The 20252-nt window shown below is 44.7% G+C and overlaps 2 protein-coding genes across 2 annotated transcripts in view; one reads left to right on the top strand and one right to left on the bottom strand.

The window, feature by feature from the left end:
* The window catches only part of LOC135705514 (uncharacterized), an 83895-nt gene that overhangs the window by 32563 nt on the left and 31080 nt on the right, over positions 1–20252 (top strand). The gene's annotated exons all lie outside the window — the stretch shown is intronic.
* Positions 1–20252, bottom strand: part of put (punt) — a 35598-nt gene that overhangs the window by 13196 nt on the left and 2150 nt on the right. The window contains exons 2-3 of the mRNA XM_065227296.1: positions 431–610; positions 55–368 (exon numbers count right to left, since the gene is read on the bottom strand). Coding sequence (XP_065083368.1) covers positions 55–368; positions 431–610 — 494 coding nt within the window. The remainder of the gene's footprint in view (positions 1–54; positions 369–430; positions 611–20252) is intronic.

The raw sequence follows: 20252 nt of genomic DNA, 5'->3' as shown, positions 1-20252 counted from the left end.
AACGAGAATTGATAAACTCTTGCTTGACTACAGGCCCCTCCACGCCATCCTTACCGTCGGTATCTCGTTGAACATGGACTGCTTCCGACGGCGCAGCACAAACGCCACAATCGAACTGAGCAGAGCCAGCATTCCCGTTACGGCCGATGCCACCAGAAACAGATTGCTGGTTTCCTTTGGCACCGGATTGACCGTTTCCGGCGGATTCGTCACATTCGGAACCCATCGATGCTCTCGGTTGCACATGTTGGCCCGACAGCAGCAGTAGTTCAGGTTGTTCTTGGTCCCCAGTGACGTGTCGATGCATTCCGTCCCATTGCACTCGTTTGGATTGCTGAAGCAACCCTTCATCGTTACTTTGACTTCGTCTAAAATTAAACTCCAATTACAACCGCGACCCGTGAAATTTGAAATATCGGCCGAACCGTACTTGTCACATTGTTGGTACTCCACACGACGAAACATCCCATCGGTTTCTCGGACTCGCCCTCGTCGCAAACCTCGGTACCGACCGTGCAGTCACCATCTTTGCACTCGTACGTTTCACAGACCAGCCCGGTGCCGGTTTCCGTATTGCTCCGGCTGAGCGATGCTTCCAATCCAACCGTAACTGCAATGAAACAAAAAAGCAGAGAGAAAAGTCCATAAGAGTTTCCATTTTCCGGCCCCCAACATTGGTTGGTCGGTACGGCTCCATTCAAAGTCAAAACATAAGCATCATTTTAAAATGGGCCAACAGACGATGCACAGGGCTCGGTTAAGTTGTGTCATAATGAAGTTCATAAAGACGGCGCATCGCACAGATAGAAGAGGAGGCTTTTGTAAAGTGAGACGAATGAAAAGCAAAACAAGCCTACTGCCAATCGCTGACATTTTTGCCGACGTGGATGATTCTACGCTATTCTACGTTTACGACTTCCGAGGGGGAATTAATGGAAACTATTGTTAATCTTGGAGTTGTATAGAAGAGCTCAAGACATGATTGATTCTTCCAAGTCAAAAACATGTCTTGGAAATTTCAATGGAGGTTGTGCATGTGTTATCAAACAATAGCTTTTTTTCGTTTCTATCTAGAAACGTCGCAAATGACGGACTCGGCAATATCTTAACCTATTATCGTCAGCGATTTACCTCCGCTCGTTTGCAAGTTAATACAACATGTTTCAGAGCATCCTAGTTGAGCACTCATGGACTTTGTCGATCCCCCTGACGGTAATAGCTGAAGGTTAAGGGGCAAGACATCATAGATATGTTTGCATGTACAGTAATAACCCGATTTTGTCAGCGCCTCCGTGCATCAGACTTGTATCTTTCATTAATTTCATATAACCGTAAATGAAAATCTCCGTCATTCATCTTCAATATGGATTACTTTGTCTGTGTCATTACTGTATCATCAAATATTTCAAAATATCAACGACAAAATCAGAGCATCTCCAAAAACGGGACTGGGTCATTTCGCCGAAAGTCATCTCGCCAAGTGGGTCATTTCACCGAGGAAAAAAATCCCGAATTTTAATTGGGGAGTTAAATGCATATTCGTAATCTACTTCAAAAATAGAACCGAAATCCAAAATGTCTTCAATGTTGGTGCACTGCAGGGTTGCCAGGTATTTTTAGAAAAAAATCTTCAACGAGATCGACGAAACGTCGTCATATGTCTTCACTGCTACTTAAACAAATTGCGAGCGGGGGAATGTTTTCAATATTTCAGATTTATAATATGTACTGAGTCTTAACAGAAGTTTGAGTTGCCTGTAGAAGTTAAGGGCGATTCGTGGAAGTTAAGAAACCATAATTTGATGTCAGAGAACTTTATAGAAGTTCGATGAACTTCGTAAAAGTTCAGGTGGTGTAACTTCAAGGAACATCATAGATCTTCAGGATGCTTCGTTGAACCTTAGGAAACTTCTTAGACGATCAGGGAATTGCGTAGAAGTATTGAACACTTTATATAGCTGCAGCAAAAAGGTGCAAAAGCTAAGCGAACTTCGTAGTGGTGCAGATAATTTTGTAGATCTTCAGCATTTTTTGTAGAAGTTCAGAAAACTTTGCGTTAGCGAGCTTAAGAATTATTCCATCAATATTGCAGAACCCAGGGAAATTTATTGAATTTCAGGTTTTCTTCTTTGACTCCATTGAACATCGAAAAACTTCAGGGGACATTGTAGAAATTCTGGAGATTTAATAAAAATTTGGAGGACTTAGAAGAGCTTAAGGATTTCGTAAAATTTCTGTGTTTTTTTTTTAATTTGAAAAAAACATCGTTGAGGTGAGAACTATGTACAAGCTTGAGTAACTTTGTTGAAGTTAAGAGAACCTTGTTAAACCCGTAAAAGCCCAGGACAAAGTCCTTTTTTTTCAAAAATTTGTATCTCAGAGATGCCATGGCCGATTAAACTGAATTTTTTTAACATCATTCTGGTGAGTGATTCTTACATCTGTTGGGTAGTTCTCCCACAGGCCTGTCCCTTTTTGTTATATTTTCAAGAATGTGTTGGCACGGGGGTGTTTTTTTAATCTTTATCGTGTTTATCATTGCGATAACATACTGATTTTTTTCGTGGAACTCCTGAAATGATAGAGAACAATCGGATCTGGATGTTCCGGATTATGGGTCCAAATGGTCAAATTTATTATTTATCATAACCATATCTAGCGACATATCAAATCACATCTACTCGATGAAATATGACCAATGGCATTCAAAACGACAACCATTGATCCATATGGCCACCATCATGGTTCCACATGGTCAAATTTGATATCTCCCATAACCATATCAAGCAACATATCAAATCTACTCGACGAAATATGACAAATGGCATGCAAAATGACATCCATAGGGCCATCGTAGAACGGGTTCCAAATGTTCCGAATCATGGTTCCACATGCGCTTCTTTAAAAGGATACTTTATCCACTAGAAGCGCATGAATTGTTTCTTTGTAATAATCTCTCCTTATTGTATAATTCAAGGGGTAACCAACTCTGCACACTGTGCCGAAACACTGTTCGGCACGATAGGGCACACTTTGACAAGTAGGACACAAACAAAATAATATAAAACGGCATCACCGTTGAGTGTTGATGTTTAGCCAATCGTTGACTACTCGGTTGAATACTTCGTTAACCGGTTTCGAGGATCGTTCGAAAAAAAAATCTACAAGTATTCTCTGAACCGTGACCGGTTGAGAGTGTGTTTGCAATACGGCAGTCAAGACGGCTGAAACGGGTTACTTCCAGCGACAAGTGGTCAAAAGCCTGGAAGATCTGGTCATCCAATACGACGGTATAGTTCTGAATTCGATCGACGAAGTCGTTGAGTCTTCCTATGATGCAGACTGGTTGGACGCAAACAATCTCATCAATATCAAACAAATAGATCCCCTATATGCCAGCGATTAACCTCGACAAACTCTCACATCCTTCTCCACATGCTTTCATCAAAGGTCACCCAGGCTTTATTCCAGAAAACCCTTCTTATTTTTGGTCTAAATATTATATACAATCGTGGGCATCCAATCTCGAAGCGTACAACGAAGTATCAGAGCAGGATTTTCTTCGAGAGTTGAGATACATTTACAAGTTTGTTATGCAGAAGAATCAAGATATAAAGAAAAGCTTATCAAAGGAGGGTGACCTGATTCGAATACCGATCTTGCCGAGGATCATCCGCAATGGAAGTTTTCACGTTTTCACCTGCGTTTTCTCTCGGTTATTCTTGCCAGTCTCAATTGGTATGGACTTCAATGGGATAACCAAAGGACTTTTTAGGGATGTCCATATAATTTTGAAAGAAGTTCCAGTACTGCTGTGGTATGTCAATACGTATTAACCCCACATATTCTATCAGACCTGGACCGGTGTACGAATGCCTTAGCGCAATAGCATAAGAGATCCGGTTATTTTGCAGATGCATCGCTGTCACTATCCTTCTGTAGAACGAGCTCGAGGGTCCTCAGTGCGATGGGTTGCCTACCGATCGGTCAACTGTAAGGCCTTGGTATTACTGGAAAAAATCTGTCGAGGCTTTATTAAAAACTGGCTCGAGGATGCTGCTCTTAGAATCGGGAAGAATTAGATACGCAGCAGGTAACAATTTGATCCATCATTGGTCAAGCTACATCTTCGTTTCTGTACATCTGCAAAAAATCAGCACTTCATCGATCCAGAATCTGGTGGACGGGTTCAATTTTCTTGAACACTGTATAGGTTTCTGCCTTTCACGTCCTCTACCACTTCCCGAAGGGAAGCTGATTGCTTGTCATGATCCGTCAGAGAAATTGAGAATGTAAACACAATCACAAAAGTAGTAGCTTTCGGGCACACTTTGATTGACCCTTGATTGACAGCACAGCGCTAAGCACAGCTTTCGGCACAGCTCAATCACTCGGTACCGATTAAGGTATGCAGAATTGAATACCTCTTGGTAGAATTGTAAATTAAAATATTCTCTTCATTCCTTTATTTAACGTCGGTCTCTGTTCCGCAATCTAGTGCCAATCACCGACGGACATCGATTGCCATCGAATGTACAGGGAGGCAGCTTCTACACCTGCTTAGGATATCGCACCCATTCAACACACATGGGCCGAGACCAACGACTTTACTTCCCTTCCGAAGGAAGACGTGACTAGAGATTTTTATGCCTCAGTATGCCCACCGACCTCGACTGGGATTGAACCCAGATCCATTGAGGTTAGAAAGAAGTCACGCTTACCACTACACCACCGGCGCCGGCTAATTAAAATATTCTCAGCCTGTTGCAATGACAACGAAACAGTTTCCGACTTTTTAACCTCACTTTAGCAATAGTTTGAGTTTATAATTTTCTTAGTGTTCTAGTACTTACGTTTAGTGTTTCTATTGCAAGTAATTAGTTAGTGCTGGTTTAGCGCATAGGGTACCACAATGTATGCTGCAATAGTTAATCATTGTTGTTTTTTTACGTTTCACAATTTCACAATGTGTATCAGTTTTACCTGTCGTAGCGAATCGAATAGAATTAACTTTAGGAATAGTTCTCTGTAGATTTAAGTAGCAATAAGTTTTAGATGTAATTTAGCTGTAAATCTAAGTAGACATAATTATTATTTTTTACTATTGTTAATGACCACAAGTCTTACCAATCCACTTCTACGTTCAATTTTGCCAAGTAATACTGCATGACATTTAGTAGCAATAGATATTAATTTTAAGGTAGGTAACTTTTATTAGTTTAGTAGTGTTAGTTGTACTGCAAGGTCTGTTGCTATTTACGGGGTGCGGCGTAGCTTACTACACTGAAACTTTCCCGATGGTGGTTCGTTGCGGCTGCGGTCGCAACACTCCTCCCCAGTACGTCGCGATCATTGATCCGACTTACTTACTATCGAACCGACATCTAGGATTGCCAGCTTAACTGCTGGTCTCTCGAGAATTCCGCCAGCTGTTCGCACCGACGCCCGTCGGACCTGGCCGTCCTTAGATTTGACGACTCCGACGACTTTTCCCTTCGGCCACGAGTTCCTGGGTTGATTATGGTCAACCACGACTACGAGATCTCCTTCTGCCAAGGGTTTAACAGCTTGAAACCACTTCTTCCTTTTGGTCAGCGTTGGAAGGTACTCAGCGACCCATCGTCGCCAGAACTCATTTGCATACACTTGTGACATCTTCCAGGAACGTGTCACTACGGCAGCACTATCGTTAAATGCGATCGGAGGCTTTGAACCGTTCGAGGATCCAATAAGGATGTGGTTCGGGGTTAGCGGTGAGGCTTCTTCATGTTCGAGCGGTATTTCGGTCAGCGGTCTAGCGTTGATAATGGATTCGACTTCAACGAGCATGTTTCGAAGCAATACGTCGGTGGGAGTTCGGTTGGGCTTGATTTGGTTAAGTGTCTTCTTGATCGACTGGATAAGTCTTTCCCAGCATCCTCCGAAATGTGGCGAAGCGGGCGGATTGAAAGACCACTTGGTTTGGGCACTTACGAAACTTTCGATCAACTTGTTTTGGTCCATCTCCTGCAGGGCATCCTTCAATTCGCGGCTGGCGCCTATGAAGTTAGTTCCGCGGTCGCTAATTATTTCCAGTGGCATTCCTCGTCGTGCAATGAAATTCCGAATGGCAATGATGCAGGAGTCTGCCGATAATGAGTGGACAATCTCGATGTGTACTGCTCTGACGGTCATACACGTTATCAGTACACCCCAGCGTTTCTCTACCCTGCGGCCGACCATGATCTGCATAGGCCCGAAATAGTCGATCCCGACATATGAAAATGGTCTGGTGAAGGCTTGCATACGCATCGCTGGCAAATTTCCCATCATCGGCGGCTGAGGCTTCGCATTTCTGATCTTACATAGTTGGCAGTGACTTCGAACGCGACGGTAGATGGTGCGGAGACGTGGCACATAATATTTCTGCCTTACCTCGTTCAAAACTGTTTGGTGATTGAGGTGGCAGTACTTTAGATGGAAATCCAACACGATCAGATCGGTCACATGATGGCATTTGGGAAGCAAGATCGGATGCTTCATATCCTTTCCGACGAATTCACATGCATCTATGTGGCCGTGCATGCGTAGTACACCGTCGCTGTCGAAGTTCGGACTGAGCTTGTAGAGAGCACTGTGCTTTGACAGGTTTCGCTTGCTCCTCCATGGCTCTCGATCTGCTTCCTGGAGTATTTGGATCTTTTCCGAAAAAACTTCCGCTTGAACGCTCTTGTAAAGGTAGTTCTCAGCTCCTACTAGTTCTTCCTGTGTGAGTGGGCCAGTGACTCATCTCCTTCGAAAACTTCCTACGGATGTTCATCGGAAACCGCCTGACGAAAGCTGCATGTCGCACAAGACGTTTCCATCGTGAAAATTTGACTATATCGATGACAGGTTCCAAACACCTGTGGTGCAGCGCATGAGCTCGCAACTCCAAAGCAGTAGAACCGGGATCAGACTTGTTTACCGGCCATCTATCTTTCGGTTCCCAGAGAAATTGAGGACCTCGAAACCAGCGACCGTTTGACGACAGATTCGGTAGCCTCTGCCATTTGGTAGCATCATCGGCAACATTAGTTTTCGTTGATATCCAGTTCCATTCTGAAGCTTCGGTAAGCTCCAATATCTCCCCGATTCTGCATCCGACGAATTGACTGTATCTGCGGTGATCCGAGTTCAGCCAGCAAATTACATCCCGCGAATCAGAAAAAAGAATCTCTGCGATGGCTTCAGCTTATGTGAATCTGCTATACTACACGCAAGGCGCACTCCTATCACTGCAGCTTGTAGTTCGAGGCGGGGAATTGAGACGAACCGCAATGGAGCAACTCGAGCCTTCGAGCCAACTAGCGCACATTCAATGGTCTCTCCTTCCTCGAAGCGCAGGTAAGCCACGGCAGCGTAGCCATTTTCGGACGCATCGACGAAAACGTGTAGTTGGATGTTGCTCAACTCTGTTGCTGTGGTATTATTCCGGTAGCATCTAGGGATCCGGACGGATTCGATTCTGGGAAGGACTTTCAACCATAGCTGCCATTTATTCCATTCCTTGGTCGCTATTGGCTCATCCCACGCTACTCCAGAACGCCAGATTTCTTGAAGCAGGATCTTCAGGAACATAAGGAAATTGGCGATAAGCCCCAGCGGATCGTAGATCGTCATTAATGTGCTCAGAACTTGCCTCTTCGTCGGAATAACTCGGCCTGATAGAAGTTCGGAGTCATGTCGGGGGGAAACTTTGAACGTCAACTTGTCCGTTGAAGTACACCACCACATTCCTAGCACCTTGTCGGATGCATGCTCAGCTGTGGTGTTTTGGCTTTTCTCTTTCACAACTTCCACACCAAGGGCCTCCAGCACACTCTTGGAGTTGGATAACCAATTGTGAATCTGGAAACCTGCTTGGCCGTGAATGTACTCCACTTCCTTCGCCAATTTTTCTGCTTCAGCTTCTGTCTCTACGCTGGTAAGCATATCATCCACGTAATGCTCGTGAACTACCGCTTCCACCGCTCTTGGTAACTGGTCTTGGAAACGTTGCGCGTTGAGATTTTTGATAAATTGAGCGCAACTCGGTGAGCATGTCGCTCCGAATATCATAACCACCATTACGTAGACGTCCGGATTTCAGCTCTGATCGCAGCTTCTCCAGAAAAACTTCAAAGACTGTTGATCAACCGCATTCATCAGCACTTGATGGAACATCTCGACGATATCGTCAGCAACAGCAATCCGAAATTCTCTGAACTTGTAAAGGACTATCACGATAGATGCCAGCCAATCAGGACCCTTCAACAGCACGGAGTTCAGCGAAATACCGTTGACTGTAGCGGCTGCATCCCAGACTATGCGCAGTTTGCCAGGTTTATTCGGGTTTCGGACAGGAAATATTGGAAGGTACCACGACCGAGGGTAGCTGACATCGAGCTCGTCAGGGGACAGTTTTCGAATGTATCCTTTCTGTTCGTACTCACGTAGCTTCTCGGTGAACGCCTTCGCTAAATCAGGTTCCTTTAATAGCTTCTTCTCCAGACACAGCAATCTCTTCATGGCCATTTGCTTGTTGTTAGGCAGCTGCACGTCGTCATACTTCCACAGTAATCCCGTTTCATATCGGTTCTCCTTCATCCTCGTTTGCGACTTCAATAGCTGGATCGCCCGATCATCATCCTTCGACAGGAGAGGCTTCTCTGGCCTCGCTACACCTACGTTCTCCAACGAAAAATAGTCCTTGACTGAATTGTGCAGCTCTGCATCACACTGTTCACTGCATGGACAAATGTGAAAGCTATGATATGCCGAATAACTCTTGTTTATCGGTCGCACTGCTATTGAGCACGGCCCGTAAACTAGCCATCCAAGACGTGTTCGACTAGCTACGGGTTCATCTTCTCGTCCTTCATGACTGTTCAAAGCATGACCCAGCCGACAGTTGTCAATTCCGATGAGTATTCTTGGAGAGACGTTCCAGTACGAATCGATTGGTAAACCCTCGAGGTACTTATACTCCGATGCTAGCTCATCAATTTTCACTGTTTGATGTGGCAACGCAAGACAACGGACTGTGTGCACCTTCGGGATCCGATATCGCTTACTTCTTCCTTCAACTCCTGAAATTTCCAGAGATAGCTTCACTGAGTCCTCCTCTTCCCGATGCTGCTCCGCCGTCCAGTTCAAACAGAGAGGGTTAGGTTTCCCATCCAGCTTTAGCTCCTTAAGCAGGCTATGCTCCATCAACGTTGCTGACTAATCATCGTCCAGAAAGGCGTACGTCTTAACGGACACGCCACGTCCATGAATTGTTACTGGAACATATCGAAAAAGGATCTTCCCGGTCTGGCTTACGTGCGTGTTGCAGTTCTGTGACGATTCTCCTTCGCTCACCTGTATTGTTGCTGGTGAAACTCCTGCTTGATATCTTGAGTCATCATGCAGAAGCTCGTGATGCATATACGAGCACCCGTTCCTCCCGCAAGGATTCTTCACCTCACAGGCTCCAAAATGCCTCTTGAGACACTTGCGGCACAGCTTGTGTTGCTTCAGAGCCGCCCAGCGAGCGCTAACATCGAGATGCTGGAACCTCTTGCAAGCAGCTGCACTATTGCAGGTTCCATGACAGACGAGACAACCTTTGTTGATCGGTTTCTGCACTGGTTTCGACGACGAATCGATGTCCGAATCTAGATGCACGTTCACGTCTGCTTTCCTGCTACGTTTCTCCGTAATCATTGTACTGACCGGCGCGCTAGAGGGTATAGTAACCACACACGCTGCTTCCACTAGCTTTTCCAACCATGCTCCGTAGTCTGAGAGTGTCACGGACGCTAACGTTTGTCGATACATTGCCCAATTGAGTTTAATCGTCGACGGCAACCGATCAACTAACTCTTGGAGTAGCGCCACATTACACAATTGCTCTTCCAGTCCGCAGGCCTTGATGGTCGCACACATGTTCTGAACTGCAACACCGAAGTCGATGAGCGTAGTCAGCCTTTCCGTTTTCGGCGATGGCATGCTCCGAATCCGACACACCAACGAATGGATTATCACCTCCGGTCTTCCAAACAACGTACGCAATGTATGAATTACTCCTGCCAATCCTACCGGGTACAACAGCCGGCTTCGAACAGCTTCTAGAGCTTTTCCCCTCAGGCTGCGCTGCAAACGAAGTAAGTTCTCTTCATCACTGTATCCGCACATACGAGTGGTGTTCTCGTAGGTGGCGATAAACAATGGCCACTCCTCTGGTGTGCCAGTGAAAATGGGAAGCTCCTTTGCTACTGCTTGACGCGCAGCAAGCTGACTTCTGCTCAGATCGTGGGACGAATACGAGAAAAATAATGGGTCCATCGTCGGAAGGAACTCCGGCACATTGGGATCCAATCTTGCAGCACCGTCTCCGGGTCCATCGCGATCACCGCTATTCATCTGCAGAACTTTTAACCGCTCTTCCATGTGCTTCATTTCAAGTGCCTGCTTCTCAGCTGCAACTCTGTACTTGCCCTAGTATTCCAACGATTTCCAACTGCGCCATAGGTACCACTGATGCTCGTCGAATTGGCATTCGGCGGGATGTTAACGTTCGGTATCTGTAGCCGAGATGCAAACTGCTCCTTCATTGCTTTAAGCTGTTTCTCGAAATGTTCCTGCTGCTGTTTCAAAACTCTATTCTGTTCCTGTTCTCTGATTTTCAGCAAACGCTCGTACGATTCCTTCTGTTCCCCATCAGCTCCGTCATGTTTGACATCCGTTTCTGCAATGCCTGGATCTCCTCTGACTGTTTCGGGATTGTGTCCAGTGATGTGGGATTTTTCTTCGCTGGTGCCACCGACGTCGAAGAACTAGCTGCGCCCCGAGCCACTCGTTTTGCTTCGCAATCCTTGCAGTTCCAGTCTACCTTCGCTATGCTCTCATCAACGCCCACACACTCGAAATGAAACCAATCTCCACAGGTATCACAACACACCATCCGACTGTTTTCCGAGGAGCCACATATTTTACAGGCATCGTACAATATCACTGACGATTCGTTTCGTCCATGAGCTTCTTCGGAATCAGAACCTTCACCGGAATCTTCGCCGCGATTCGACCGTTTTGACATACCGTAAATTGACCGCACTCCCCGATCGCATAAACGAAATTTCTAAATTGTTGCAATGACAACGAAACAGTTTCCGACTTTTTAACCTCACTTTATTTGGTGTTGTAGGGTTAGAAATTTCCTGGGGTATTAACATAATTTACCAATTTTTAGCAATAGTTTGAGTTTATTAATTTTCTTAGTGTTCTAGTACTTACGTTTAGTGTTTCTATTGCAAGTAATTAGTTAGTGCTGATTTAGCGCATAGGGTACCGCAATGTATGCTGCAATAGTTAATCATTGTTGTTTTTTTACGTTTCACAATTTCACAATGTGTATCAGTTTTACCTGTCGTAGCGAATCGAATAGAATTAACTTTAGGAATAGTTCTCTGTAGATTTAATTAGCAATATGTTTTAGATGTAATTTAGCTTTCTCTGTAGATCTAAGTAGACATAATTATTATTTTTTACTATTGTTAATGACCACAAGTCTTACCACTCCACTTCTACGTTCAATTTTGCCAAGTAATACTGCATGACATTTAGTAGCAATAGATATTAATTTTAAGGTAGGTAACTTTTATTAGTTTAGTAGTGTTAGTTGTACTGCAAGGTCTGTTGCTATTTACGGGGTGCGGCGTAGCTTACTACACTGAAACTTTCCCGATGGTGGTTCGTTGCGGCTGCGGTCGCAATACAGCCATTTTAGATGTAGTATTTTGTATTTATTATGTTGCCTATGACTGAGTTTTTGAGTGTCCACTACAAGGGGGCTCAAAATGGAGCTATTTGCTGTGGGGGAGAGTGGAGGGTACTAAAAAAAACCATCTCTCATAGCCACATTATAAACGACTCTGGATATACCGGATTGTTGTTCCAAACAGTCGAAATGATTGTCTCTCATGGTTGTCAACACTTGTCATAAGTGAAATATCAAATCACATCTTCTTGAAATATGACTAATGACACTCAAAACATTATCCATATTAATGATTTGTGTCCAGTCAGTTTCTTACCAAATGAGTTCAAATTTTGGGAGGCTAATCAGGACTCGATTTGGAACCGTTTGTGCATTGTGGAGTGTACATTTCAAATTTTGCATCACTCCAATGTTCAGAGGGGTCATTGTATGAGTAAAAGCAAATTCGTAAAAGCTCAGTAAACTTTGTAACTTCATAATAGTTCCCGGACCTTCTTTTAACCTCTGGGCACTTTGATGAAGTTGGAAAGGACTAAGAAGTTTTTTTTTATTCAACCAAAATCGGTCGCTACAAGGCCACCGAGCTCCTCATTTCACAAAACAATTATGCCCAAGTTCCAGTTCAACTTGCTGTTACTAGAATTCGATCCCGGTGGCATCCTCACCGACGACGATAACAACTACTCGTGAGAAGGATTTGTTATAGATTTCCGATCAATACGTCTTACCTAAGGCTCGAATATTATTTCTTTTAAGTACTCGGTCCTCCAACCGAATTTCGCTTTATCCTCATATTAAGAAACAAATCCGATTAAGGGGTGGCTTAGTGTCAGCATTGTTACGGTATATTTCGTAGATTGGATGCTAGTGACACTCTCGTCTCTTTCGAAATTCTCAATCAGACTGCTTCCAGGAATAATGCTGGGGAGTAGTTTAGTTTTAGTTTTTGCTTTATTATAGAGACTTTCAGCACCTGGCTGGTTCGTCACTTTGGTAAAAGAGGGTTGGAGCTCCTGAAGGGAGCCCTCTAGTTACAGAATTTTGAAGGGTGGAGATTCCAGTAGGGAGCCACCCTAGTTTCGGAGTTGGGGGTTCCAGAAGGGTAACCCCTATAATTACAGAGTTTTTGATTTACAAAGTTAAGTACGGAGTTGTATCTGGGATGTAGTCTTAGTTCGTTGCAGTGGTTCAGTAAACGAGTATTCTGTAGTTGGTTGTATTGTAAGAGCAGGATCAGGGGGTAAGTTTCTGCCACCTTGTGTTAAACACATCAAAAACACACTTCGACACACTCAAACACCCTTCAACCACCATGAGAACCAATGTTTCAATCATTTCTGACAGCACTGGCGGGAGCTCCAGCCGAGACTCCAGCAATCGGTAGGATTCCACAAAAAACTGATCGGGACACGGAAGTAACCCTCACCGCAATCGCAATTGGAAGAGAAGATTCAATATCAAGGTCAACATTGAAAAAAAAACAGACAATTTCAGCATCTAACAAGCTAGAATATCTGTAACTGTATAGGAATGAATGCCTTTTCGTCATGGATTCTATATACATAATACCAAATCAGAGAGATCCATCCTACTAGCTGCCGCCTACAATAATAAGTTTGTTTTCTTTGCGAAATTTAGATCCAGAGATTGCTTAAAAAAGGACATGTTCAGTTGGGTTAAATATCTGGGCTTGATTGCGACAGAATTCGTTTGGGATGGATTCGAGAGGACTTTACTGGTTTGAGCCAAAGTTGGTTGAATGAACACTAATTAAAGCTTTACAAAACACGAAAAAACGGGGCAAGAAACTGACGGCTGTGATTTTTCACGACGTTTGAGCATAGCACACTAGTCATTGTAAGACCATTGTTTCAGTCTTCCTTCTTACCATAGGCAATTGCTCGAACTTTTCTTCGTTCACGGCCCATCATCTTTTGCACGAGCCCTGTTCCCACTTCTTTGGTTACCAAATTCCATTTCCGCTTGAAATCCTTCAGGTCAATTACAGTTCCACCCTTTTTCTTCACAATATAACTCTCCGTGTACACAGCTCCGCGAATGCTTTGTTCACTGTTTGTAAACATTTTGCTTGTTTTCGTTCGAAATATATTCGTAAATTCACAGTTTAGTGATCCCGTCCTTTATTAGTACCCTGTGCAGTGAAATGGTGCGTGTGAAACTAGTTTTTTTTGTGCTTGAGTGGTATTATTTCTGAAAAGTGTTTTGGTCATTCGTGGTGTTTTGTTTTAATTGTACTGCCCAAGTAACATTTCCAGTTTTATAGAGGTTTTATAACATTCTACAAGTCTAAATCATGGTCTACAGAACCTTCATAAAACTTAAATTGTTACTTGGGTGCTATACTACCGTCACGTTTTTCGTCTGAAGCGCCATCTGCTGGTGAATAGCGCAATCGTGCTTTGCGACGCGCCAATTGAAATAATTCTGGCAATAGTTGAACCCAGTGTACTTTGCCAACCCTTCGGCGCATTTGCATAGCTGTAGTACTTACACCATCGACCAGAAATTTTCGACCATGGCTTGTAAAAAGTGCCGAAAAGGAACGCATTTTTTGTCGTGGATTCTGCGGTGATACTTTTCACATCATTTGCGCCAAGGTTGTACTGGAGCTTCTTGACCAGCTGGGACTGTACGAGAAAAACGTGTTCTGGATGTGCGATCACTGTTCCGAGCTTTTCACTAACGGTTATTTCCGCAACATCGTCAGCCGGGACAGTGCGCAGAGCTCTTTAATACCGGAAACTGTCGATTCGATGAAGGCGGACATTGATAAATTGAATTCGGCAGTGGCCGCCCTAGCGGCCAAAGTAGACTCGAAACTACCATCCGCTTCGACATCGACATTGTCTTGGCCTAGATCGGATCGTCTCAACTCTAATCGTAACACCCCAAAGCGTCGTCGGACCTCGATTAACTCGAACGATAAACCGATTCTCAGCGGCACGAAACCACCCAGTGAGTCGATTAAAACAGTTAACCAAAATGCGGATAAGGTGTGGGTATATTTATCGGCGTTTCACCCCAGTACCACGAACGAAGATATTGCGTCACTCGTTTGTGACTGTCTGGCACTGGACCCTAGTGAAACACCAATGGTGGCCAAACTGGTACCCAAAGGTAGAGATCCAACAACGCTGAACTTCGTATCGTTCAAAATTGGCGTCAAGAAAGAACTGCGTGACCTGGCACTTTCTTGCGACTCTTGGCCTGAGAGTATCCAGTTCCGTGAGTTCGAAGATTCACGAAGCTTGAAAATCACCCAATTGACGAATGCTGCCCCTATGGAGTGACAGCTTACACTTCCAGAAATTCAATCGAGACGCACCGTAGAAAGCCTGATGGAAGCTCCCAATCGCCCCAACCCAGTCCGGCATATCGCAGCCTCCGTTTATCACAGCCGTCTCGGTGCTGTGGTTGGTGGTGGAAAGGGAGTCTTCCACCATGCTTGCACAGGCAAGTACTGTCTTGATTCGAGCTTTTCGTTGCGTGACGAGTTTTCCCGCACCCAGGTTATCATTAGCTGTCCGGACCATGATGAAGTGAATCCTGTTGCTGCTGCACTTCGGACAAATAGACGCATCGCAGGAACGAACGATGAGTATTTTCAACCGGGACGCACCGTAGAAAGCACTTGGGAAGTCCTCGGTTCCTCTAACTCAGTCGTGCCGATTCCTGCCAGCGTACATCAATGTCGTCCCGGCCCTGAGCTTAGATGTGAATCGGGGGTCTTCCAACTTGCTATGTCAGGCAAGTACAAATATTATTCTGAACATTCGCTGCCTGATGCCGAGTTGAATTTCAGCACTCTGGATGTCACCGATCGAGGAAATGCTTCTACTCCTGTTAATAGGAACCTGGGACGCGCTGTAGAAAGCATTGTGGAAGCCCTCAATCCCTCTGACCCAGTCCTGCCATCTGCCGCCTCCAATCTTCATAGTCGTTCCGGGCCTGTGGTTGGATGTGGAGAGGGGGTCTTCCAACCTACTCACTACGGCGAGTATCCACTTGAGATTGTTCATGTCCATTCGCCACCTGATATTTCCATGACTTCCAGGAAAAACGCCTTACCTCGTGCGACCACCGACCGTAGTAAACACGACGTCATTTTCTACTACCAAAACGTAGGCGGAATGAATTCTGGTGTTCTTGACTACCACCTAGCTGTATCGGACCGGTGCTACGATGTCATCGTTTTTGTCGAGACTTGGCTCGATTCTCGAACGCTTTCCATCCAGGTGTTCGGATCCGAATACGAGGTTTTCCGCTGTGACAGAAATCCGAAAAACAGTCGGAAATCTACTGGAGGTGGTGTTCTCGTGGCAGTTCGTTCCGGGTTAAAGGCGAGAGCTATTGAAAACGTCTTGTGGAACAAGTTTGGGTGGCCGTAGAACTGAGCGATCGCACACTGTACCTATGTGCGGTGTATATTGCACCTGACCGGGTTCGTGACAACGAACTTATCGATACCCATTGCCGGTCCGTTTTCACCATAATGGAGAGTGCGGACACCAACTGATGAGATAATCGTTCTGGGTGACTTCAATCTACCCGGTGTTTCCTGGAAACCATCTTACAGCGGCTTTCTCTACCCAGACCCTGTACACTCTGTATTTCATACAGGATCAGTTAGCCTTCTCGACTGCTATAGTACAGCAACACTATCTCAAATAAACCACGTAGTCAACGAAAACAACCGTAGCCTGGACCTCTGCTTCGTTAGCGTTCAGGACACCGCTCCTTTCATCTCCACGGCACCTTCTCCACTAGTAAAGCAAGTACATCATCACCCTCCCTTGGTTGTCACTGTTGCTGACAATCACGATCGGGTCTTTGACGACATTTCCACGACCGTGTCATACGATTTCCGGAAAGCCGATCACCGTAGTATCGTCAACGTGCTATCTAGTATAGATTGGGAGAGCATCCTCGATCCTGATAATGTTGAAACCGCTGCGCAAACATTTTCACATGTCTTGGCTTATGTCATTGACAGGCACGTTCCGAAAAGAGTTCACTGTAAAATTTCTCATCCTCCCTGGCAGACGAGTGAACTGCGTAGGTTGAAGTCGACCAAGAGAGCCGCATTAAGAAAATTCACTAAGTATCGTACGCTTTCGCTGAAACGTCACTACGTTAGGCTCAATTATGAGTTCAAGCGAGTTAGCCGTCGATGCTATTCGCGATATCAACGAGGGATTCAGAGGAAACTCAAGTCGCACCCGAAGTCATTCTGGAATTACGTAAATGAGCAGCGCAAGGAATGGTGTTGAAATGGAGCAGTTGCTTCCACTACTCAGCAGATCTGTCGCTTGTTTTCTGAGAGGTTCGCCAGTGTTTTCACGAATGAGAGATTAACTGACGAACACGTTACCCTAGCAACTAGTAATGTTCCACTGTACGGTCAAACACTGGGTGCGATGGATGTCAACGTCGAGATGATTTCCACTGCCGCATCACAACTCAAGTCGTCCTTCAATCCAGGACCCGATGGCGTTCCATCCGTATTCCTGAAAAAGCATATCGCCAGCTTGCTGATGCCCATGCTTCACCTATTTCGATTGTCCATCTCGAGTGGTACATTTCCATCTTGTTGGAAATTCGCACATATGTTTCCTATCCACAAAAAGGGCAGCAAACGGGATGTGGACAATTATCGTGGAATTACGTCGTTGTGCGCAGTTTCGAAGTTATTCGAGTTAGTCATCATGGAGCCTCTACTCTCTCATTGTAAGCAGTATCTAAGTGGTGATCAACACGGCTTCACTTCCGGTCGTTCTACTTCCACAAATCTGCTGTGTTTGACATCGTATCTTACGGAAAGCATGGCAGAGAGGACTCAAACAGACGTCATATACACCGACTTGTCAGCTGCCTTCGATAAGCTAAATCATGCCATCGCGATTGCCAAGTTGCATAGACTTGGGGTCAGCGGCAACCTCTTGCGATGGTTTCGTTCATATCTCACTGATCGGCAACTGATGGTTGCCATTGATGACAACCGGTCCAATATCTATCTAGCTACGTCAGGAATACCTCAAGGAAGTCACCTGGGACCTTTGATTTTCTTACTCTACTTCAATGACGTGAACTTGGTCATCGAAGGTCCACGACTATCGTATGCAGACGATCTTAAAATCTACCTACGAATCCATTCGATTGATGACTGTTACTTCCTTCAACGTCAGTTCGAAGCCTTTGCCAGCTGGTGTAATTTGAACCGAATGGTGGTTAACCCCACTAAGTGTTCAGTGATCACTTTTACTCGGAAAAAAGAACCAATCACATTTGAATACAAACTTATCGGCACTGTAATCGACCGTGTGAACCATGTGAAAGATCTGGGTGTTATTCTAGATTCTCAACTTACGTACAAGCAGCACATCTCGTACGTTGTCGACAAGGCGTCTAGGACATTGGGATTTATCTTCAGGATAGCAAAGAATTTCTCCAATATCTACTGTTTGAAGTCACTGTACTGTTCCTTGGTGCGATCCATTCTGGAATATTGTTCTGTGGTCTGGAGTCCAAACTACAACAATGGTGCTGAGAGAGTTGAGTCCGTTCAACACCGTTTTCTTCGATTCGCTCTGCGGAAGCTGCCTTGGAGAGACCCATTTCATCTGCCCAGCTATGAAAGTCGTTGCCAGCTGATTGATCTGGAGCCTCTCCGAACTAGAAGAGACACCTCTAGGGCCCTGTTCATTGCGGACACTTTACAAGGTAGAATTGATTGCAGTGCAATCTTGGGGCAAGTCAACATTAACGTCCAACCCCGTGCGCTACGTAACAACGTTTTGCTGAGATTGCCACTTCAGCGCACAAACTATGGCATGAACGGTGCAATAGGTGGGCTGCAACGAGTGTTCAATCGAGTCTCGGGCATCTTCGATTTCCATATGCCTCGACAGCTGCTACGAAGATACTTCTCATCGTTCTTTTCTGGCACAGTTAACCGTGAATGATTGTGTGTTTTATTTATGTATTTTATTCTTAGTTTTTATTTTTTGATTAACCTATATAAGTTACTTAAATCATCATTGGGGCTTTACACAGCCTGTTGATGCAGACAAATAAATAAATAAATAAACACTTCAGTACGTGCTTCACAATTGACCAGTATTCCTCAATTGTCCTTAGCTCCGGAATATTGGCAGGATTGATCTCCTTGCCCAAGCACCCCGCATGTTCTATAACAGTTTATATTACCTTTGTATAACTAGTTTTGGTTGTATAGCAGTTTACTCAATTCTATGAATTTGTGTTACTTGGGTGGAACCACTTACTGAGACGCCATTTTCGCTGTACCACTGTTTGGTGGAATTTGAGTAGTTGCAGCTTGCCAATTCCGGCCAGAATAGGAAATCCACCTCATGCTGCTCCAAAAAAGGCACTAATCTCTTTCAAAGGCACTCCTCCTGGTAAATTTTGCTGGTTCATGGTCCCAGACGTAACGAAAGTTTCGCTTTTCAACACACAACTGTAGATTCTTTTTGATTTTACACTCTTCCAGTCAACCGAGGTATAAAATTTCTGCCCAGGAATTTGATCGAAAACTGCCAGGAGCGGATAGACCGAGATTTTCGTTTCGAGCGTGCATGGTCGAATCGCGACATGCTTGCTCCGGCGAAGCCATGATGTAAACAAATGAACTTATCCTGACAACCAATGCCTACTGTGATTATATAGACTGTTCCAGAAAGTATAAGCACACCTTATTTTAACAGTCATTTTGAATATAATGAAATATTTCAACATGTTTTGGCTGCTTCTTTTTGTTTGCTCATTTCTGAATGACATAGCATCAAAAAAGTACTCAGTTTTGTGTTTCCTGTCAAAATGCGTGGTCTTACTCCGGAACAACGAAAAAGTATCGTGCACAAATGGTGCACTGTGAGCGGACTCTCCTTGAGAAAATTGGCCTAGGAAGAGGGTGTAAGCGTCGGAGCGGTACGAACTGCGATTAAAAAATATAGAGAACAGTGTACGTTTGAAGATGCGCCGAAGAGTGGCCGGAAATCCGGTCCTGTAAGGATATCGATAAAAAGATCAAGGATGCCTACAAACAAAAACCAGCGACTTCCGTTCGGGATGTTGCAAAAAAACTAGGGACCTCGTCGAGTAACGTCATGCGTGCCAAAGAAAGACTTGGGCTAAAAACATACCGGAAGCAGAAAAAACCCAAAAGGAACTCAAAACAGGCCGCGTCCGTGAAACCACGGGCCCGCAAACTCTACGATTCGTTATTGTGTCGAAATTCTGGGTGTATAATAATGGACGACGAAACGTACGTAAAACTAGGTTACAAAACGCTTCCCGGACCACAATTCTATACTGTAAGCGAAGGCAAGGACATCCCCGAAACGGAGAAGGCAATTTTTACCGAAAAATTCGGTAAGACGGTTATGGTTTGGCAGGCAATATGCGAGTGTGGTAAAACATCTAGTCCGTACATCACAACGGAGACGATGAA

Source organism: Ochlerotatus camptorhynchus, unplaced genomic scaffold (genome assembly GCF_037179485.1).
Source record: "Ochlerotatus camptorhynchus isolate MF236.1 unplaced genomic scaffold, CSIRO-AGI_Acam_v1.1 ptg000268l, whole genome shotgun sequence".
NCBI lineage: Eukaryota > Metazoa > Arthropoda > Insecta > Diptera > Culicidae > Ochlerotatus > Ochlerotatus camptorhynchus.
This window is presented reverse-complemented; position numbering and strand designations above follow the sequence as displayed.